At 28.7% G+C, this 23,001-nt stretch overlaps 1 protein-coding gene across 2 annotated transcripts in view; it reads left to right on the top strand.

The window, feature by feature from the left end:
- LOC129959044 (serine/threonine-protein kinase 10-like) overlaps positions 1–23,001 on the top strand; it is a 56,339-nt gene that overhangs the window by 15,962 nt on the left and 17,376 nt on the right. Inside the window, exons 8-14 of one of the 2 annotated variants that reach the window (XM_056071826.1) lie at positions 1,805–1,931; positions 7,607–8,207; positions 10,868–10,992; positions 14,964–15,090; positions 16,595–17,264; positions 18,222–18,406; positions 21,572–21,695. In XM_056071826.1, coding sequence (XP_055927801.1) covers positions 1,805–1,931; positions 7,607–8,207; positions 10,868–10,992; positions 14,964–15,090; positions 16,595–17,264; positions 18,222–18,406; positions 21,572–21,695 — 1,959 coding nt within the window. Of the gene's footprint in view, positions 1–1,804; positions 1,932–7,606; positions 8,208–10,867; positions 10,993–14,963; positions 15,091–16,591; positions 17,265–18,221; positions 18,407–21,571; positions 21,696–23,001 lie in introns of both variants that reach the window. The other variant, XM_056071825.1, reaches the window with a different exon arrangement.

Genomic DNA, 23,001 nt, shown 5'->3' with positions numbered 1-23,001 from the left:
TGTCAGCTCCTCAGCCACTGGTATTACAGTTTCGAGGCAGACCGTGTACAGACGCTTAGGGCAAATTGGTCTATATGCTCGTAGGCCTGTCAGATGTGTTCCACTTACTGCAACTCACTGTCGCCTGCGGTTAGCCTGGAGTAGAGAGCATGCATTGTGGACGCTGTGGGTGGCTTGTGTGATGTTTTCCGACGAGTCCAGGTTTAACTTACAGTCTGATTCTCGCCGGACTTTTATATAAAGAGCGCCAGGTACCCGCTACCACCAAAAGAACATCATTGAACGACACCGTTACGATAGTACAGGATTGCTCGTTTTTGGAGGAATTATTCTGGGTTCCAGAACTGACCTGCATGTTCAAATTGGAACAATGACAGGTCAAATCGATCGGGACGTCATTCTGGAACAACATGTACGTTTGTTTCGGCGCGCCATGGGTGCAGAATTCGTATTTATGGATGACAACGCCCGTCCTCACTGTGCAAGCATCGTAAACGAATGCCTTCGATCGGAGGATATCACCCGTATGGACTAGCCAGCATCCTCACCAGACATGAATCCAGTAGAGTATGTGTGGGACATGCGTGGCTGAGGAGTTTCTGCCCGTCAACCACCTCCTACATGTCTACCGGAACTTCGGAGAGCATTGCCTGATGAGTGGTGTAATATGCTCCAAGATCAGATTGATAATTTGATACTCATCATGCCTAGGCGTTGTACGGACTGTATTGCATCGTCCGGGAGACATACTATGTATTAACCATCACACCAACCATGTAATATTGGTTTTTGTAAATAGGTTTTTTTTTTTTTTTTTTTTTTTGTAATTTGCTCCAGGGAGCAAAAAAATTACAATTTTTATTAATGATATCAAACATATAGCATCTTTTTTGCTCTTTATTTTTTTAATAAACAGGCTTTACAAATAAGTCACATTTGTTTTGCTTCTGACTCTTTCTTTTCCTGAATTTGCATTATCCTTAATTTATGGACATGGGTGTAAAGGACTAACCTTTTAATATCCGATAGTTTCATTGGCATAAAATGTTCTTTACATATCTGTATTTCATCAACCATCGAATTTTTTCAGAAGGAACAACGCATTTCCTTCACCATAAAAATTAAGATGTATGTTAATTTCTTAGGATGGGATCAATTAAAAAAAACTTAAGCGATGAATTGATTTTAAAAGTAATGGAAAGGCTTCAGTATTTAAATAAAAAGAAAAAAGTATTTATATTTTTAAAAATTTTACTCATATTAAGGATAAATCTGTTTTGTCTGTTCCTGAGAAATTCCCGTAATTAAAACGCGATAAAAGTCGTATTTTGTTATTAGCTAGCTGAAATTTAATTAATGTACAATCCCTCGTGGGCAGGCTGTTTTTGTGTGTAATTTTCAAAAAATAAAATTAAGTATATCACAATATCTACTGTGAATTTCTGAACGAAATTTGATAAACATACTTAAAAAAACCTGATTTAATCGAGTTACTAAAAAAAATCTGAATTTCGTAATAGGAAAATTTTGAGATTGCAATGAACTCAGTTAATCAGTTTGTGTCTCTCAACTAACTTGTCCCTTTCAGCCTTTTGAAGATGCGATAATGAATTACAAAGTTACAGGGGTGTTCCTTTAATTTAATTTATTGCTGACGACTATACCTATAGTATATTCTTATACATAAAGTCCTAGTTTGTTAGAATATTGCATACAATATTTATGCTTTCTAATTTTAATGTTATTTCTTCTATAATACAGATTTAAAATGGTTTCTTTTGTAATTACTTTTTATTACTTTTAGGAATCTACAATATCTACGACATGCAGAAACTCTCAGTTGAGTATGGATAGTGAAGTATTGGACAATGTTTCAAATTTTAGTGAGCCTATTGAAGATATTTCGGGGATATCAAAAAGCGATTACTTAGGTAATATTGCAATTTTTTTTTTATTTCTTGTACCCCCCCCCCCCCCAGTAAATTCTAATATAAGAAATGTTTGCTACATACATTTTATGATATAGGCTACCCCCCCCCCAAAAAAAATAAGAAAACTGAAATAAGCATTTATTTTCCTAAATATTGCAACTAGAGATGCATTTCCCGTTTCAAAGTTTCGTTAAATAAGGTAGGCAATGCTTTGCAAACGCTTTGACTTATGTGGACATAGAAATTAAAAAGTTTAAAACTTAAATTTTTATGCTGGCTCGTGAGCCGTAGGGTTTCAGGTTCGAGACCTAATTCCACCGAAGAATCGGCGTGTAAGGGGGTCTGTTGCACGTTAAATCCGTCAGGTCCAAACGTCCTCGTCATCTGACCGTGGTTCAAAGTTACGAGGTCCGTCCCAAAATAGGTCTAGTGTTGCTTTACAACGGGAAGTTAATATAACTAAACTAAACTAAAACCTCTTATATCACCTGACTTGACTGCTGCTGACTTTTATTTATGTTGTTGCCTACGTCCTTCTGTGTATAACCTCCCCCTGCAGATTCTTCAAATCTTTGAAGATGAATTCAAGAAGCATGTCTTGATGTTACAAGTTATAAACTGGTTGACTTGCATGCAAATATTATTAGAAAAATGCAGTTTTGTCTAGCTGTTGGTGCTCATTTTGAATGTTTTTTTTGCGTACTTCAATTAGTGTTTTATTCGACTATTTTTCAAAATTTAGTGAAAGTTAATAAATACATAATTATTCAAATGCATTATGATTCTGCCTTTTTAATAACCTTTTGTAATATATATATTATTCCTGAAAAAGACTATGAAAGACTGACTCAAATACCTGTTTGAGTTATGGAAAAATGGTCTAAAGTAATAATTTTGCCTTTAAATATCTCAACAAATTTTACTGACAGAAAAATGAAACTGTGCTTGTAGATTAGTATGAAAAAAAAAAAAAAAAACTTTTTTGCTATGAGGACTGTGTAAATATTTAATTTTTGTAAATTTTTATCTCATCTTGAACTGAAGCAGAAATATTTTCACACATTTGGTGCCTTATTTGATAAAAATTTTCCATTGCAAGTACTGTCTGTCCACGACAAGAACACTGCTAGACAATCGTCTATGTTTACTGCGGGCGTTATAGAAACGGGTTCCGGTAGGGACTATCCATTTTGAATGGGTGGAATCGGATAGAAGTCTGGGGGGGGGGGGGGGGTATTCTTTTTCTTGGCGTCAATGTGAAGCGATAAAAGAAAACCTGTTGCTCATTCGTCTTCTCGCTTTAGTCGCAGTTGCATGTATCTTTATATTTGCTTAGCTTATTTCTTTTATATTTTATTAATCTTTTCTTTGGTTAATATTAACTGCATTTTATTATTTAATATTTTTTTTTTTTTGTGTGTCTCTTAAATTTTGACATCCTTTAAAATGCCTTTTCGATTTAAGAAAGGAAAGACTTTAAAATCACAAGCACATTACTATGGGCTAAATTAAGATAAAACCTTGGAAATTAATTAAATTGAAATTAGAGTTTAAAATATCATTACGTATATATATATATATATAATATACTTTTTTAGCTTTTTCTGGATCAAAAACTTTTATTTAATGTTATAAACTGAAATTTAATAAAATAATTGGCGTAAATTAGAACTTAACTTTTTAACATAAATAAGATCACCTTTTGAATTGATCGATATATGGAACTGGAAAATATAGAAATCCATTTCAGATCATATTTATAAAAAAATGAACAGTTGAAACTTTTATAGCAAATTATACTCAGTTGTTTGTATAAGTAAAATTAATTGATTATTGATTTTGAATTTTTTATTTGAAAAGTATATTGAAAATTTATTAAAAAAACGTTCTTGCAGGGAACTTTGAATTTCATTATTTTTAAAGAAGTATATTTTACATTTCAGTATTTTATTTTCATCGAAATTATTGAATAATTTCTTTAAATCTACAGGTATAATTTATTCAGTTACCTCCTAACACAATCATTGTCAAGATAAAAAAAAATGAGAAGCAAAAAAAAAAAAAAAAAAAAAAAAAAACATTGTTTTAACCTTTGGTTCTTAGTGTTAAATAATAATTATGAGAAATTGAATTGATTGTTTTTAAAAGAAAAAAAGAATTATTTTGAAATTAAAAATGTTTCTATTATGCTATATGAAAATATTTAGAGATTAGAACGATTTAATTTCTTTTCTGGAATTGAATGAGTATATGCAATTGTTAAGAAGTAATTCTATTAAATTTTTATTGCGAAATATTATTCAACTATATAATGGTATGAAGAAAATATTATATTATAGGTAGCGCATTACTTTTTTTTCAATAAAATAAAGAAAAATAGTCATTTATTCAAGCTTGTTTTCTCGCCTCCCTGCTGTTTCAATAGCTTTCCTTCTTAACTATGATTCCAAGAATCTAAAACTTTATGCACGTTAATGTGAGTTAGAAGGATTAAAATATTGAACAAGATGCCTTTCTACTCAGGTGAACTGATTGTGATAATAAAACGATAGCAGATAAGTATTCTCAAACGGCATTGATGGGCTTTGAATAGAAATGTGAAGAACATTGGAAATGATAAAATGCATGCAGGAATTTGGATCCTTTATTGCTCGAGCTCATGACTACTGATATACATTGTAAGGAAAAGCTCATTTATCACTCTATTATTTGAATTGACAGTTCGCGAGAAAAATTTTTCTTTGAAATAATTGTATTTCCTTTTCAAGCCGGGGGAAATAAATGGTAATTCTGGGATACAAAAACAAACTTTTACCGCGTTTTCTGTAGAATAATGTAAAGCGCTGTTGGGCTTATTTAGTTGGGTTCCTTTAAGTCCGGGACATCTGGCACGGGCATGAATAAACACTTGAATTATCTTCAGATTCGGAATACTTTTACATATAAATTTTGCGAAATTAATTATGCTGTAAAAAGCTTGTGCATATTGAAAATAAGTTACAAATCAAAGTTTGATTTTAAAAAATATCTGAAAATTGATAGTATGGCAATCGTTAATTTTGTGTTTCGGGAAATAGTATATATATCAGAAAAATAAATAAATATAAATTTGGAAAGGTTTCAAGCATATTTAACAATGAACATTTTACTTTATAACATAATAAAAGCAACCTTTTGTAAAAATTATGAAATAATTACGATTAATTATGTTATAGTTTTTATCTTAAATTAGACAGATTACCTCGCGTTTGCTGCGGAGAATTTGATATTAATAACTTATATAAATTTAAAACAAATGAAAAGAAGACGATTAATGTTTTGTCATGCATTATTTTACTTCTTAATTATTTTTTTCCTTCTTGTGCAATCGTTAGACATACAAATAATTATTCAGTTTTTCTATTTGATTTGTTTTGTTCTTTGAATACATATAACAGGAATATCAGATATTTTCAATATTCCAAGTATGCAAATGATTTTCAGCTTGGTGAATTATTTTTTAAATTTGTTTTCAAGAATTAAATGTAATAATACCAAATATCGCCAATTTGGCGCTAAACATGCCAACGTAAGAAGCTTGAATTAATTTCTACCTCTGCAAAATGAACTCTTCCTACAGTAACCTGTTTCTATAATGCCCGCCGTAAACATAGACGATTGTCTAGCAGTGTTCTTGTCGTGGACAGACAGTATATGCCCAATTGTCATAGTTAAAGAAATAAATTCTTGTTTTATTTTTTTAAGGAACCCTGTGTTGTGCCAACTCATACTGTGGATGTTTCATAGTATAATTGTGAGAAAACTAAGTTTTATTCCATTCATGTTAGAAATTGAAATAAAATATATCAGCTTGTTGAGAAAACTTAAATATTGGATCTATTAATGCATAAACATTTAAGAACTCTTAACAAGTGCGCATTAGTGGTAGGAGATAATGATAACTCATTGGAAAGAATTATATCATCAAAAATGCTTTCAATTTTGTGCAGTAACTGAAATTGCGAAAGAATCTTCAAAAGTATCCTAGATCAGAACCTTTTTTATGACAAATACCATATTTTTTTGACAAAAAATAGTAATTAAAAGTGGTCAATAATTAATAATTAATTTATGATTTATTTTCATTGAGAAACATGAACAAATATATAAAAGTTATAGTTTCAATAGTATAAATGTGTTATAGAAAAATATTTAGATAAATCCAAGTATTGGCATCATACATGAAGTTCTGTTTTTGCTGTCAATAATGAGTTGTATACTGTGAGAAATTGTATGAAAATATTATTCAATAATAATTTTCAGTGATCTTTTCAAATCATGGCTTTATTTTACTTCTTTCTTTAATGTTGGTATTAAAAATATTTAAAGTTAAATTTTTAACAAGAGTTATAAAATTAGATTAATTCTTGTTTTGCAAGTAAACATTTCCAAAATTTTGTATTTAAAATTCTATGTGAAACTGTCATTTATTATGGAATTGATAACGGCATGTTTCTTTAAGTATTGATTGGTATTTGTGATGGTTGTGTGGATTATTTCAGAAATGGCATTTTTTTAGTTTTCTTATTTAACCTGTATTACTGCAGTTTTAAAAGTCTTAGTTTTATTGTTTTAAATTGACAACTAAAAAAATATTTCTTTGTGAAAAAAATTTCACAAATTATATTAGGCATACGCTATTTAACACATACAATACTTTTGTGGTTTTATGTCTTTTGTTAATAATCTTGATGAAATGGTTCCTATTAAATTATATAATTGTTTATTTGATTCTAATATAAATATAAAAAAAATGTTTTCTATTGTCTTTGAAATTGCGAAATTTTTATCATGCTAATTTAAGAATTACTAACAGCTCTTGTTGATTACACCATGCAGAAATTACCATGCATTGTTATTCACCATGCAGAAATTGTTTAGTTATGCTTTGTTCTTTTGATTTTCTTTTATTTTTCTTAGAAAACGAACTTTGATACCATTTTCCCCATGTGCAAATAATATCTTTATATTTCATTGCAAATAAAACTAGATGCTTTAATGGAAAATTTTATTCATTAGCTAATCAGTTTTTTGTCCACTGTTTAAGATGTTATTTTGGATATGAGCCATGAGATGCATACTACGTTGTTTTGAAATCAAATCTAAGAATTTTTGTGTCATAATCTATATTCATTCTATATTTAAAAATGACTACTTCATTTCAATCAAATAGCTTGTGTTTTTAGTCAGAATTATGCCATCATCATATTTTGAGGAAAAAACATTATTCAGTTTTAAGTATTGTATTTAAAACGAAATTTGTGTTTGGAACATAGCTATACTTTGTGAAATATGATATTCAGAGTTTGTTTAAAAATGAATAAATTCTTTAAGTGGTATTATCTCTGTTATTTGCAAACATTTTGTAGTATAAAGTATATTTTAACTTTGTCTTTAAAACAAACAAAATTATTTTACTGACATTAATATTCATTATACTATTATATTATACTCATACTGTTAATGAATATTCTTCTAAAAAAACTTTTAATGCCTTAAAACTTAAAACTTTTAGTACACCTGAAAATTCACCAGTCTTAAAAAATATGCTTTCAACATGCATATATTATTTACAATATTTCTGCAGATATGAACTTATCTAATTACTTTTTAATCTGAATTATTTTTCTTTTTAGAAAATGGAGAAATTAAGTCAATAGCATCAGAAGACTTGAAAACTTCAGATGGAAACGAAGATATTTTTAAACCAGATACCACATTGACAAATGATATGTCAAACAGTACAGTGAGCTCACCAAAAAGTTTTGAATCAGTTTGTTTAACTTCGAATATATTGTCGGAGGCTGAAGATTCAGAATTAAATATAACAATTTTGCACTCTGGTGAATCAAAGAGTGAATCTGATCTTTCCTCTGATGTTAAACAAAAACTGTATAAAGCTCTTTCTGAAAGTAGCTTAAATGAAGTAAAATCTGAACAATTTCAACGATCTATGTCATTACAAAATGCTGAAAGTAATAAAAATGGAGCCGTTTGTGATAATGATAATTTTAGTGATCAGAACTTATCAACAACTATAGAAAAACTGCATAATTCCTCTCAGTACTTGGAACTAGATAAAACTAATTCTATGCTTGAAAATGAAGTTTTATCGGTTGAACATAATGTTGCTGAAGGTTCTGGTCAATCTGATTATGTAGATATAAACACTAATGTCGATGCCGATTTGCTGAAATCTGAAAAAGAAGACAAAATATCAACTGAATGTACAAATGAGTATGTCATATTTGCTAAAATTTATTTTTTAAGTTTTGTAAACTTTTATGATTTGTTTAAGTTAATAAGTGCTTCTGGTTTAAAAAGCTTGTATTAATTTATTACATTTGTTAATAAATTACTAATTACATTCCTTAAATTCAAAATCTTATACAAATAAGGTTCTTATTTATAGGTATTAAAAGTTGATGCACATTGGTATTTTAAAATTGACAAGATGTTTGTTTTATTCAATTCAGTAGTGCCCCCCCCCCTCCCTCTGAAAGAATATTTTAATAATTTAAAAAACATCAAAATTTTGTTTCTAAATCTTTTAGGTATCATTAACTATTTTTTTAAATTAATATTGTTTAGTTATGTAATATGTCATCTGTATAAAGAAATTTAGTTTGCAATGCTGGTATTTTGAAACTGTTTGCTCTTATTTCTCAAACGCTTCTCTGCAGTGAGCTAGAATTTGCTTCTTCTTAAACTGTTTGTTGTAAAACCAAGAAGATTTATATGTAGAAATAACGGCGAATAATATAATTCTCGATAAAACAATGTACTTATTTGAAATTAACATTGTGTTTTGTCAAACAAAACCTGATACAGATTCTCTCCTCCATTCTATTCATGTTATCTGCCTGTGCACTTTTTATCATTATGAAGAAACATTTCTCGAATAGCTTCTGTTGATCAGTTAATGTATTGTACAAAACCTTAGGATTTTGAAGGTGGTTATCAAAATGAGAGATTTGATTTCATTGGGATTTATTATAACTTTAGATGGTGAACTCATTGATAAGCTGCTGCTGAAGTTCTAGGAGCCCATTATTCTTTATGCATTTAAGAAGAATCTATAAAGGAATATCACACAGTGGAATATTTATTTTAGGGTAAAAGCCAAATAAGACTTCCTTTACAAAATCCCATTTCCTTTCTAATAGATTTTTTTTCTTAGAATTGATTAATTTCTGCTGTCGGGAAATTTTTTAAAGAACTCTATCTGTGTAAGAGTCAGTGTATTACTATTGTATAACACAAGTACAAGCCTCAAATTTTATTTCACCCCATAACTATTGGTTTTCCTTGGTGGAAGTTATTTTGACACAGATTTTAGGTTGCTGTATAATGTATTGTGCACATAAAAAAACTATCACACATTTTTATAGCCTACAGTATTTCCTTTTTAATGCAAAAAAGTAATAATAAAATTATTATCAGTATTATTTTTTACTTAAAAAAATTTGTTTCAGATTCTCTATTCTCTGGAATTGTTGAATAAAATGCAAACCTTTGTAAATATTTTTATTCACTTCCAACTCTGGAGGATTCAAAGAAAACTCATTTTCAGATATTTTCTACATGAGTTATAAAATGATACTGTTCCTTAAGTGGTAATATTTACATGTAAAGGGAAGCAATTGCTACATGACCATTCCTTAATTGATGCGATTTTTCAAATGATTTTAAACAAAAAATGACAAGTGTCTATTATATAATGACCATAGCAAAGTGTTGTGTTGGATACCAATATTAAAATGAAATTATGCATCTTTTCTGTACCATTTCATTAAGCTTTATCCATTTATTTGATATCTAAGATATCTCAGATTTCATTTTAAAAAAACCCCTTTTGATGGTATTACTAGTGATCTCCATGGTGTGAATGGAATAGGATTGTGGAAAAGTACATTCTTTGGATCATAAAAGTACATTCTTTCGGGAATCCATTCTTGTTTATAATTGGATTGTGAGACTACCAAATCAAACATCTTAATATATTTTTTATTCAAAATAACTTTGTTATTTTTTCTTTTTCAAAACAGATTTTTAAATGTTATTGAAAATAAACTTGTAGAGAAATAAAAATAAACATATATTGTTCCCTCTGCTAATACATGATTGGGTACATATCTGTAGTAGGTAAAGCCAAGGAAGTTCTTTTGAACTCGTCTCATCTTGATTGTTTATCACTGTTTTAAAATACTTAGTAAACTTTGTGAATTTAGGTTTTAGTTATGAAAAAAAAAAAAAAAACAGCCTTTGAATTGTTCTACATTTCTTAGTATTAAGATAGAAAATTAGTGTTGTATACTGTTTACTTTTTTTATCTTTACTAAAACTCTTTGAAATTCTTTTTTTTTTCTATCAGTGGAAATTGAAAATATATACTGTATCAACAAAGAAAATTGAGTTTGTTTAGGAGCAGTATAGTTAACAGCAACATTTTCCTATCACATATGTGTAATTTTTGTTTTAAAATTTGGTTGTAATGGTTTTGAAATAATATAATGGTGATTTCCTGAAATCTGTGAGAGAAATGAAAGAGCTTCTGAAAGGAAGGGTATATCTTTGAAAGGCACTCTTTACAAAATATTCCTGATAATTGGTCATTTTTCCAGCTAGTTGACTTTCATTGTTTTTACTCATCTTTTAAACCTTGAAATATCTAACTTCTCCAACTCATATCCAGATAGTTGGAGTAAGTGACAACTAACTAAGTTACTTACATTTAATTTTTCTATAGTTATACATAAATGTGAGAGTAGTTTGGCTGTTAACAGTTATTTCCCTGAAAATATTTATTCTTAATACAATAGCATTTTTCAGTTGAAACATTTTTCTTTGTAGTTTTTTTTTATATATATAAAAATCTTACTCCTGCTTTTTTAAAGGTGTGAAAAGGTTGCTGGAAATATTACAGAATCTGAAAAAAAGGAAGAATCAGCTTGCATGATTCAAGAATCTATTATTAATCTATCAGAAATCTCCCACTCCATAAAGCAAGATCATATACCAGGTAAAAAGACTAATTTTCTTATTTAAATTATTCATATAAAGTTTTATAATACATTTCTGAGATAATATGAGATAATGTTAGTATATTTTATGTAAATGTTGTATAGTTACATACAGAAGACAATTTTTGTTCCTTAAAGTCAACTAATCAAATAAGCAGAAAGTTCCTTCATTTAGCCGTTGATTTGTAATTGAATAACTATAATTGAATTAAGTTTTATTTATTCTTTCTTTTCATTATATGACTCTTTTATGAGTTAAATATTTTTTTTAAAAGTATTTTCTCCTAATTGTATTTTCTTTTAAAAGCATATTATCTTTATAAAGCATAATCTCTTTGATAATTATAATAATTATACAATTAAAAAAAGCACCAGGGCAAAACTTAATTTGTGATAAAAGCTATTGATTTGAAGAATTTATTGCAAAAATAAAGCAATAAAATTAAATATGATTTAAGGTATTTCAGAAACAAAATTTATGTGTTGTGTAGCTGCAGAACTGGCAATTTCCAAAAGAGAAATATCTTGAGTAAAGTGGATTTTCTCTCATAATGTGACAAAATGATATTAAAAAAAAATTGCATGGCATTCAAAGTATATAGATAATATGTTTTAGTATGCAGTTTATGTTAATAAGGCATAGTGAAGGGAGAGAATTATTTCATTTTTTTTTGTCTTAAGTATGGCCAGTTTCACAGCTCATTTTGGATATGACTGGTTTTGTTACAATTTGAAATCTAAAGAAATATCCCAAATTGTATAGAAAATGAAATGTATAATAATTTTTGTGAAATTTTATTGGAATTAATAAATATATATATTAATCATAAAATATCGATTCAAATTTAAATAAAAACAGAATATCATAATCATATTTTTTCCACTGTTGTAGAAAAATTTTGCATCTTCCTATGGATTTCTTTTTCTCACTTATCCTTGAGTTGTTGATTATAAAACGGTTCTATAGAAAGTAGTTTTTTGACACTCCATTTTGGTCGAAAATGCTTTGTCAATAATCTCACTAAATTTTTTTATGTTCACAATTAAGCCTGGTGTCCTGACTTTTTAAGTTTTCGTGTGGTAAAATTTTTCATCCTCTTTACTATTGATTTTCTTTCACCTATTTCAAATGTATAAAATTAAAATATTTAATTTTGTTACATTATTAAAATATTGTTCATCAGACTAATAGGAAATGCCAGCTTGCATGTTGTTTCATGAAAATGTGTAAGTTTTCTTCCAGTCATAATTGAGATATTCTCTCCTGAACATGAAAACTGTTCCACTTTAAAAAAAAAAAAAAAAAAATTCTTACTGTTAGTCTCACTCAAGTTTCTCCATTTTCTTCAATTTGTGTGAATATCGAATCTAGGGGAAATACGCACTGTCAGTTTAAGGCGCTCGTGAGTATGCTAAGCCAACCAATATTAGAACATTAACATCAAGGTGGTGTTTCTGTTTTGGTCCATACACATCAGTCATACATTTTGGAGAATGTAACACTTGTGATGTCAATATTCTGTAGCATGTGAAACAATGCTTAAGCAATTTCATTAGAATTGTTTAGGTATTCATGTTCTCCTCACTCTAAAATGAACGTGAAAACATTTTTGTTGAGTCAAAGGATGTTTTAAAGAGTTATATATGACAGATAAATCATGCAGTTTCAGCTACTTACGTAATGCATTGATTGGACAGGCATTTTTGGCGAAGCAATTTTTTTTATCAGTCAAAACTTAAGGCATTATAGGTCCTACCTCTTTTTCCTGAGCAGAGGGAAAAAGTCCAGGCTTGTATTTTATGTTGTATCCATTCATTCACAAATGCCTGCTTCTCTTCATCATTCTTAGCTGCTTTAATTTGCTTCTTCATTTGCAGGTATTATTTCAACTCTGATAAGCACAAACTAATATTGCACGTAGTGTGAAATAGAACTTTGAAATACCAGAAAGTAATTATGACTGACTTATCTTGAGTATCAGAGTTGTGAATTCGCCATATCTTTTTAATATTTATATAACTAATAAGGAGTTTTTTCTCTTAAGTCTTACTAAAACAGTAGTGGGATTCAGTGAATTGATAGTTTTTATGAAAATAATCGAATGCTCTTTTTTGTCTCAAATGCCTTTGATCTTAAACTTTCCCTCTCTTTTATGAGGGCAACAATCCATTATTAGTTAAAATTTGAGACATTTAAAACTAAATCTGATACCCAGAGTACTTCCAAAAATGCTGATCTGTATGCAGGAATATTCACTTCTTTATGCTCTAGTGTATATTAGATACTTCATACTCAACATTTTCACTACTCCCTTCGGTAGCCTGATGCTGACTTATTTCTAATTTCAGTGTATTACTGGATGAGTGCATTGCACCTTGCTTTGCTTTGTCATAAGGATTGTAGAAATCCTGCTGAAACTTGATTATGTCATTTATAGTTAATAAAGAGCTTTCATTTGCTTTTGACAAATCCTCTCAGGTTCGGTTTCTTAGGGCTTCCAATGGAGCAGTACCAATAATGAAATTAATGGCGAAAAAAGTATGCGAACAAGTGGGTAAAAAGGCTGAAATGATGACAGTGAGATTCATTTGAGTGAGGGTGAAAGGAGAAATGAATGAATAAAAGAATTTGTTGTGGAGGATACTGATGCTATTTGTTTTTTTAATTTTAATATTTATATATTATTTTCTTTGTACTATAAATTTTGTTTATTTCGCGCAATGGGTGTATTTTGATAGTTTAGCATTGTTGATGCATTTTTCAACTATTTCTTATTGTTTATGCTGCATATTCTATTGTGCATTTTTATCTTAATGCTTATTAATTTTTATTGTACATATTTATTGTATGTACTTATATATTATGAGTATTTTGTGTTTATATTTCATATATATTTAGTAATATAATAATTTTTTGAGTGCATTATTTATATATGTTTTTTGAAATGTTATTCAATTTAATTATCACTTTTGAAAGTTAAAGAAAAAATATCAAATTAAAACGCATAAGCATACAATCACATTTTGCCATTTATACAGCACTGCTGTATAATTTTAACTGCTGTTTTAAATACTTTTGGCACAAAACACTTCCTTGGTCTCTTACTTCCTCTCACCTTAAAATTATCTTCCATAAACTCATTTATGCATTAATCAAAATATAATTATAAATAGAAACCAACTATTGTTGTTTTCTGCCTTTTACTTCCTGGCATTATTGGATCTCGAACAATTTAGCAGTTTTAAATGTCACTTTTGTGCAAAAAGAATTTGTCCAAATAAAGATTGTAATAGTATTATTTATGAGCAAAAAAAGACAACATTAATGCCTAGTTGTTTTGTTATGTTTTAGCAGCAAAAGAATAATTTTATTGTATTATGCAACAAAGGATCAAATGAATCATTCATCAAATAGGAAAATGAATTTCTGGCTTGTAAAGTTTTCTGTATTACTCTATTTGTACATATTTCAGTTAGTTTTATTTATAAATTCCTGAACAAATGTAATTTAACCTTCCTTTATAGGCTCCAGATTAATTTCTGAAGTTTTATTTTGAAAAGATTTAATGTATTAACTGTTGTGTGATTTGTATTTAACTTATATTAGAATGCTGTAGTTTTGCTAGAAGCTATCCTATAATTAGACAGTGTAGTGTGAAATAAAGGCAGCAGAAATTCTACAGTTTCATTTTGATTCCCTGATTGTTCATTATAATTTCTCATGGAATTTCATTTTATTTTGAAATTTATTTTAAAGGCTTTGTATGCAACAAAGGCAATTTCAGAAAGTGATGAATTATGTGAACTATTATGAAATCAAAGTGAAGAATTATTAAGTGCAGAATTATGAAATCAAACTAATTGTGAACAGTTGTTTTTCTATATTTTTATCAGTATGATTATAAATGTTATCCTGATTGTTAACATAAACTGATTCTCAATGTTTCCTCCAATTTTTATTTCCGTACAGATGCTAGTAATTCCAGTGTATGCAAAATTGCTCAACAAACTGAAGACAATGAAAATGTAGATACTCTTACACCTCCGAGTTCCGAATTTACAGAGGAATCTGATTCTAAGAGAGAATCTATATACAAGTAAGGACTTTTTCAGTAGTACGGAAAATATTTTGGCTATTTTTAGAAACATTTTATGAATTTATTTTATCGAATTTGAAATAAGTGGTATGAAAAATAATTGCTTTATTTTTTTTATCGGCATATAATAAAGCGCATTGAGTTTTCTGATATGCAGGATAAAATACTTATTCAGATGTGATATTTCTTTATGTAAAAAGAAGTTATTCATTGCTAAAATTTCATGATTAAACTTTTCAAGATATGAAATCAAATTAGGTTAGGGGGACTGAGTTTCTCTGTTGATTGCAATAATATTATCATAGAAATCTTGGTCTTCATTTTTAGACATTTTTAATGTCTTCTGTTATTACATGATAATGAATTAAGGAACAAAATATTTTTTTGCATTTCTTTTCACCAGAGAAAAAAAAATTCCTACCTCCATAAGTTAACAAAATTGCTTATTGATTGCATCTTTTGTTTTTGTCATGTTGCATTTGAAACTGTTTGCTATTTGTAATGTAGTAAAAGAAAAATAATGAAAATGGAATGTGCTTAAATGTGACTGTTCCTTTAAACAAAATCTTTAAACATATAATTTTTGAATACACTATTTAGATTAGTTATTATATTTGATTTTAGAATATTAACATTTAATTAATTCAAAAGATGTTCTTAAATAGATTTTGAGTTTTCTTGTCATACGCCAGCAAATTAGGGAAATTATATCACTATGTGTAATTTTGACATAAATATATTTTAAAATATGAGCCAGTCGGTCTATTTATACCCTTTTGAGCCTAATGGCATGAATTTGTACCTCTGCTCTTGGAAGTTGTTTCAAATCCATCTTAAAATGGTTAAAGTTATTACTTTATCTACACCCGACTCAATGCTGCCTCAGTGCTACACTCCAAGACTCGGCGCACAGCGCAATTCACAATCCACTTATCGCTTGAGCTCCACTCAATGCTTGCGCTTCGCTGGACTGATCCAACTAATTCGACGTTATACGACTAAGTATACCACTGTCTTCGACTTGGACTGCCTGCCTTTTATAGTTTCCGGAGTAGGGCAGAGAAGGTCCTCGAATGACCAAGCATAAATCCCCTCCTATTGGTCCTATCGTTACATTTCTTAAAGATTCTGGTATCATCCATTTTGCCACCAAGTCCAGGGATAATTAATCGGGCATTTGATCAGCGTCCAATAGAGTTGGCCGTAAAACTATCTTTCCTACATCTAAAACTAAAAATTAATATCAAAAACTCCTTAAGTTTCTTCAAATACATTTTTTCATATTTCATTTGCATGGTGGTTAATGAGTAACTGAGTGAAATAGTATAATATAAACATCTGATTAATTAACGTTAATAATTATCTTTTTGCCATCGAATCTGCAATATACAGTATATTTTTAATACAGTTCTTATATGAAAAGAGCATTTTTTAAAATTCAATGTTTAATTATTAATTATATTTTTAGTGCATAAATAATGAATTATAATTTCTTTTTCAGTAGAGAAGAAAAAATTGGAGAAGATTGTATTGATAGAGCTATTTTAAAAAGCAATATCGAAGATGTAGAGAAATTTGTTTCTGTCCAGGAAGATAAGGCTGGCAACACTGGTGAAAAAATAGTTATTCCTAATGAACTAGAATCCATTGACACAGATTTAAGCAAAGAATTGCAAATGAAATCTGAAACACGATGTTCATCAAAATTATTCAATTTAGAAGTTGCTGAAGAAACAAGTTTTATTTTAGAAGATAAAAATGTATCAGAGACAATTTCAGATAGTTCAAATTTAATTAGTCCTGAAGCAGAAAAACAGTCTACTTCAAAATCAAATTTAGAGGGAAATTCAAAACATTTAACAGATGTTCCTGTTATTGAGCCCGTGAAAACTTCTAGTATTTGCGAAAAGAATGTTACCATTAATGGGGAAGAAATCTTTAAAACTGACAAAAGTGAAATTCCGAAAGAAAAAGATAATTGTAAAAATAGGAGCGATGAAGATATACCTCTTCCATCGACTGTTAATCAATGTACTAGTGATGCTAAGGATTTGACTGATATGGATTCTTGTGGTAAAACAGGAGGTATGGATATGGCTAAGGACATCAAAAACATTTGCGAACATGTAGAATCAAGTAATAATGATCAAGCTCAAATTATTTTAAGAAGAAAGGTATGAAAAATTGTCTGAATAATTCTGTTTTTCATATTTAATATTTCTCTCACGCCTTTTTTTTTTTTTTTTTTTTTTTTTTGCTGACATACTCCTCTTTTACAATATAAATAATAGAAGTATATATTTGTGGCATTTTCTTGGCCATATTTAAATTTATTCTGCCTTTTCTCCTGAATATTGAGGGAACGAAACACATTTGTTTCCAATTCAAGCTGGAGATAATAAAGTCTACTTCTAATAGTCTGCATATAACTTTGAAATGGATTATTAATTTGATGAATCACATTATAAAAGTGCTATATAAAGTTGTAATGTGGCCAAATTTTTTGTCAAAATTATAAACTTTTAATGCTATTTATATATTTTAATATTACACGGTGAAAGTAAACTTTTTAATTAGAAATATCTCTTTTCACAACAATCATTTGCATGTTTGAAGCAAAAAATTTTTTGTCTGTAAATTAAATTAATTAATTGTTGAGAGATGAAACCATTTTAAAGTATTGATTACTCTGTTCTTAAAACATCAATTATTTTTTTAGTGTAAAACATAATTTATCTCTTTGGTAAGACATTAATTAGATTTTCATAAACATTTTTTATATTCTTTGTAAAATGAAAAAAAAAAAAGTTTATTTTTCAAAGTAATGATTTATTTAGCCCATCTAATTCTTTGAAGCTCTATTTTATTAATAAAAATATTAATAGTGTTGAAAAGGTTTCTTTTATCATTTAAATTTATTATATTGGAACTTACATTGATTTTTCACAGCATTTATTGTGAAACTTGATTTATAGAAATATTAATAAAGCATTTTCAATTTTTTAAGTATTTTTTGTAGAGTTTTTACATTTTTTTTTAAAGTGACATCTTTAAATATATTATTGAACGGTAACTGTCTTATTATCTATAATTTTTGATTTTAATGTTGTTCTTAATTTAATTTTTTAAAGGAAAGAACGCCTGGTTTGCATGTTAAAAGACCAAATGCTCTAAATAATGCCTCACAGAGAATAAAGCAAAAGACACTGAAAAAAACTAGAAAATTTGTTATTGATGGAGTAGTTGTCACAACAACAACAAGTAAGGTGATTTATGGAGATGACGATAAACCAGTGAAAGAAGATCATGTGTTAAGGTATATGAATTGTATTAATTTATTACTATTTGTCATTTGCGTTTATACTATCTGATATACCTGGTGTTGCTTTGGATTAAAATATTTTCATATCTGACATTTTTAATGTGAAAACTTCTTTTGTATCATTTAAAATGTTTTCATTAAAATTGAAATGAGAATATCGATTAAACCAAACGATTTTTTAAAACTTCTGATAGCTAATTTTATCTCCAAATTGTTAATTTTTATTATAAATACTTCAATTTGTTTTTGATGCACGTTTTGAGCCAATTATTAAATAGTTGGTTTTTTATTAATAAAAAATAAAATTAACCAAATAAAAAAATTTTTTAAAAAATAAAACAAATTTCAAAGAATGAATGTAGAGTAGTTCAAAGTCTTGCTGTTTCTTAGCAATGGAGTATCTCCGAATTTCCTTATTTCAAAATCATCAGCATCTGTTCAGTTATTTTTTAAATTTTGAAAAATTATTAAAAATTGAAGGAAAAATTGCTCAAAAATGAAATCGGTATTATTGAAAAGATACAGTTTTGAATTTTAAGAGATTATTTGCTCTGAAAGTGTGAGAGTCCAGCAAGATGTTGATTAATTTCTAATTATTTGAGTATTTAATAAACTTTTGCTGTTTGAAAAGTTGGCAGTAATCTGTCGTATATCTAAAATAATAAATTAGCAAAGTTTTACTAGAATTGATCCAATTGCTTAGGAGATGCGGAATATTCATACATAGTCTTTCATTTATTAATGTCTTTCATAATATTTCATTTATAACAATGTCTTTCATTTATATAAAGTTTAAATTTATGAAGATTAAATGTACATAGTTATGAATTTTCACATATATAGCCACCACGGCTATTAGTTGTATTAATTGAATATATAAAGTTATACACTGCTTGACAATTGCTAAGGAACAGTTACGTTTTTCGGAATAATTAAGCACAATGATTGAAGAAATGAAACGGAGTACGCATTTAGTTGCGAGAATGTGCATTTATTATAGTGCAAAATGGTGCAGATATCGACACATTGAAGAATTAAAAATAAAAAAAGATGCTCCTTTTATGATTTCCAAACAGCCTTACAAAAATTGATCTTCACATCAGAATGATGCAGAGATGAGTACCTTAGTAAGATGTGTGATGACCACGGACTCTAATGCACATTTTGTATCTGTTCTCCACTAAACTATCGAGGAGTTTTTGGGGGATATTGTCCCACTCCTCTCTCAAGGCGATTTTGAGCTCTTGCACTTTTCGGAGAGGAATGGTTCTTTGTGAAACACGTCTGCCAAGAGCATCCCAGGCATGTTCAAAGAGATTTAGGTCGGGAGAGTATGCAGGCCATTGAATACGGACAATATTTTCACTTTGCAGCGTGTCTGATACCTCAACGCTTCTGTGTTACCGCACATTATTGTCCATAAACAAAAAGTGTGGACCTACAGCACCTCTAAAAAGACGAACATGATCCAGAATAACCTCTCTGCAATACCTTTGCGATGTAACGCTTCCTCGCTCAAAGATGTGAAGTGGTGTTCTGTCATTGTGCATGATGTCTGCTCACACTATCACGCCTGGGCCGTACCGCTCACGTTCACTAACTGTTGTGCATAACGTGTTCCACACTCTCTCCACGGTAATTGGTGGCCAGAATTACTTGTCACGCTGAAAACGAGATTCGTTTGAGAACATTACTCTAGGCCAATTTTAGATATCCCAACCATGTTCCTTACACCAGCGTAATCTCTCACGACGATAGCGTAGTTGAAGCGGGATGCAACGAACAGGCTTCCGTGCATACAAACCAATTTGATTTAATCGCCGTGAGATGGTTCTTGCAGAAACATGCGTACCGGTAGCGGTTGCAAGGGTTACAGCTATCTGGCCAGGAGTTAAATTTATGTCCCTTTTTGCCGCAAGGGCTACATAGCGATCCTCTAAAGGTGTGGCATGACCTACTATGATCCCCGGCATGCTTTTGCAAAGCATTTCCACCTTCAGCGGCCTTCTTTAATCACGAGATGACATTCTTTGATACACCCATTGCAGCAGCTACAATGGTGACACCTTGACCTGCTTCCAGTCTTCCAACTGCTCGCCTACGATCGTAGGTACTCAAATGATGTTTTGCTGACATTTTGCTCTTAATTATTGCAACAACCAAACAGAATTTCAGAGAAAAAACTTTTATAATATCCTGCCTACTTTGAGTCAAACATCAAACAGCATGAATTTTCGTATGAATCTTGAGCTTGTATGCAATGTCTTTTATTCATACAGATAACGAGTCCTGGTCTACTACGCCCTCTCAACTTGAATTTACTTTTATTGGTCAGCTGTCTGAGACGTAATTTTGCATAAATCACTTGTTCCGTAGCAATTGTCAAGCAGTGTAAATTTCATTATCAAATTTCCTTGTCCACATGGCTATTAGTTGTATTAAAATTTATTAAATATATAAAATTTTAAATTTTACTATCAAATTTCCTTGTCCTTGCTTACATTTTCTTATCCTTTTGATACAAAATTTTAATAAAAGCTGGAGTAAAAACTTTCATGCAGTCTAAACTAATGATTATAAGCGAAATCGAATATATATTTAAATGTGGCTAGTAATTCTGTGGCTTTTTTAATATCCTTCATTCATTGAAAGCAAACCATAATAAAACACTTAAAAGACTGAAGAAATCTTAAGTTTCCTGCTATGTAAAATGTCTTCCTATTTTGTTTCATCCATTATCAATATGCACTTTATTATTTTTATATTATATATAGTAAAATTACATAATTAATAATCTCCATTTTTTTTTTGCATGCATTTTGGGATTTATTGGCTTAACTTGATAGTATGCAAAAAAGTTTGGGGGAGACCACTGCTGCTGGTTTATTTGTATGGGTATATAATTTTCTTCATACTTTATTTTGTAAAAATTAATGACTCGTGTTTTCAAATTTCAGTCCAAAAATTCATGAGGTAAAAAAAAAAAAAAAAAAGAGATAATGAAATGAAGCAAGTGTTTAAACACAATATGAATAGTTAAAAAATTCTTTTCCCGTTATAGATTTTTTTTGTTATTTGTATTAATTTTTTTATATGTTTAATAAAGTATTTTTTGAATTGTCTTTCATTACATATTTTCTTTCTTGTTTTTTCTACCAGGAAACTGGAACTAAGAGAATTAAAGATGCTACAAAAACTTGAAACCAAACAATTTCAAGATTTAAGTGCTAAAGCAGTGGCAGCTCGTGAACAATCTGAGAAACGTTATGAGCAGGAAATGGCGGTAAGTGTTTATTTCATTTTATATTTTGGTTTCATAAATTTTTTAAAATGTGTAATTGTTTAGTTAATTATATATTGCAACTTTCCAATTTTGCTGCAGTGTTTTAGGAATTTTCTTTTAATGCCTTTTGCATGGCATATTTGAAATCTTGGCTATAAATGTTATGAAACACTCCTTGTGTTTTGTGAAATCATTCGGTCCTTCTTCCATTTTATCTGCTGGATGGAATTTTTTTTTTCTATGCCTGTTGAAATACTTATATAATTTTTAAACACTAGACTAACTGTGTTAATTTATAATTCTGATAATGTGATGCATTAAAAGTTTAGAATAGAGTGTAGTTTTACTCATTTATGTAAAAAAAGAATTTTTTTTTTAGTATTACAAAACTAGTTTCTAAAGAATTGTTATTTATTTGGTGATTTCAGTACGATGCTGAGTATATACTTGAATTGGAACAGTAATTCAATTAATCTGGAGTAATATTATATTTTTTTTTACCTGCAGAAAGTTTTTGGAAGCTGAGCACTGCTTCAATATTTTGCTCTTTTTTATTTGATTTTGTTTCATATGCTGTATTTTTTAGTTTGATGTTAAGGTAAAATGAATAAGATGTTTGGTCTGAATTATTATATTTGACATGTAGAATTAACAAAATTGATATTATTGTTATGCTATTTAAATATGTAGTTTTGACTTTTATAAGTAGAAACTATAAAGTTGGCATTTAAAATTTTGATTCAAATTTTTATATAACAAAAGTCTATAATCACTGATGTAATTTTTAATTTCTCCTTTAAAATATTTCCTCAGTTATTAATAATAATATGCCTAGTTTTATAAATAAAGATAGTTGCCTAGTTTTATAAATAAAGATAATTGCCTAGTTTTATAAATAATCATACTTTGGCTTTTAATATGCAAATTTTATTCATGTCTTAATTTTAAAATATTAATGTAGTATTTTTAGTAAGAATTCTTTTGAACTTGAAGTGTTTTTAATAAGTTTATATTTCATTTTTTTAATTATATGAATTCATATTTATATAACATTCTTTATAAATTTACACATTCTAACACTTTATGTGAAAAACTGCCTTTGCTTGATGACTTTGATAATATATTTCATTTATTATGTGGCATGATCTACTGCTTATATATGATTAAAACGAAATAATGGAGCTAAATTTTCTTATCAATATGATTGAAATTTTCATATCAATATGATTGAAATTTTCTTATCAATTTATATTCGGTTTTCAAAAATATTTTTGTTGTAAATTAATTTTTTATTATATGAATTAAA

The sequence above is a fragment of the Argiope bruennichi genome, chromosome X1, assembly GCF_947563725.1.
Source record: "Argiope bruennichi chromosome X1, qqArgBrue1.1, whole genome shotgun sequence".
NCBI lineage: Eukaryota > Metazoa > Arthropoda > Arachnida > Araneae > Araneidae > Argiope > Argiope bruennichi.
The sequence above is the reverse complement of the archived record's forward strand: the minus strand, read 5'-3'. Positions and strand labels throughout refer to the sequence as shown.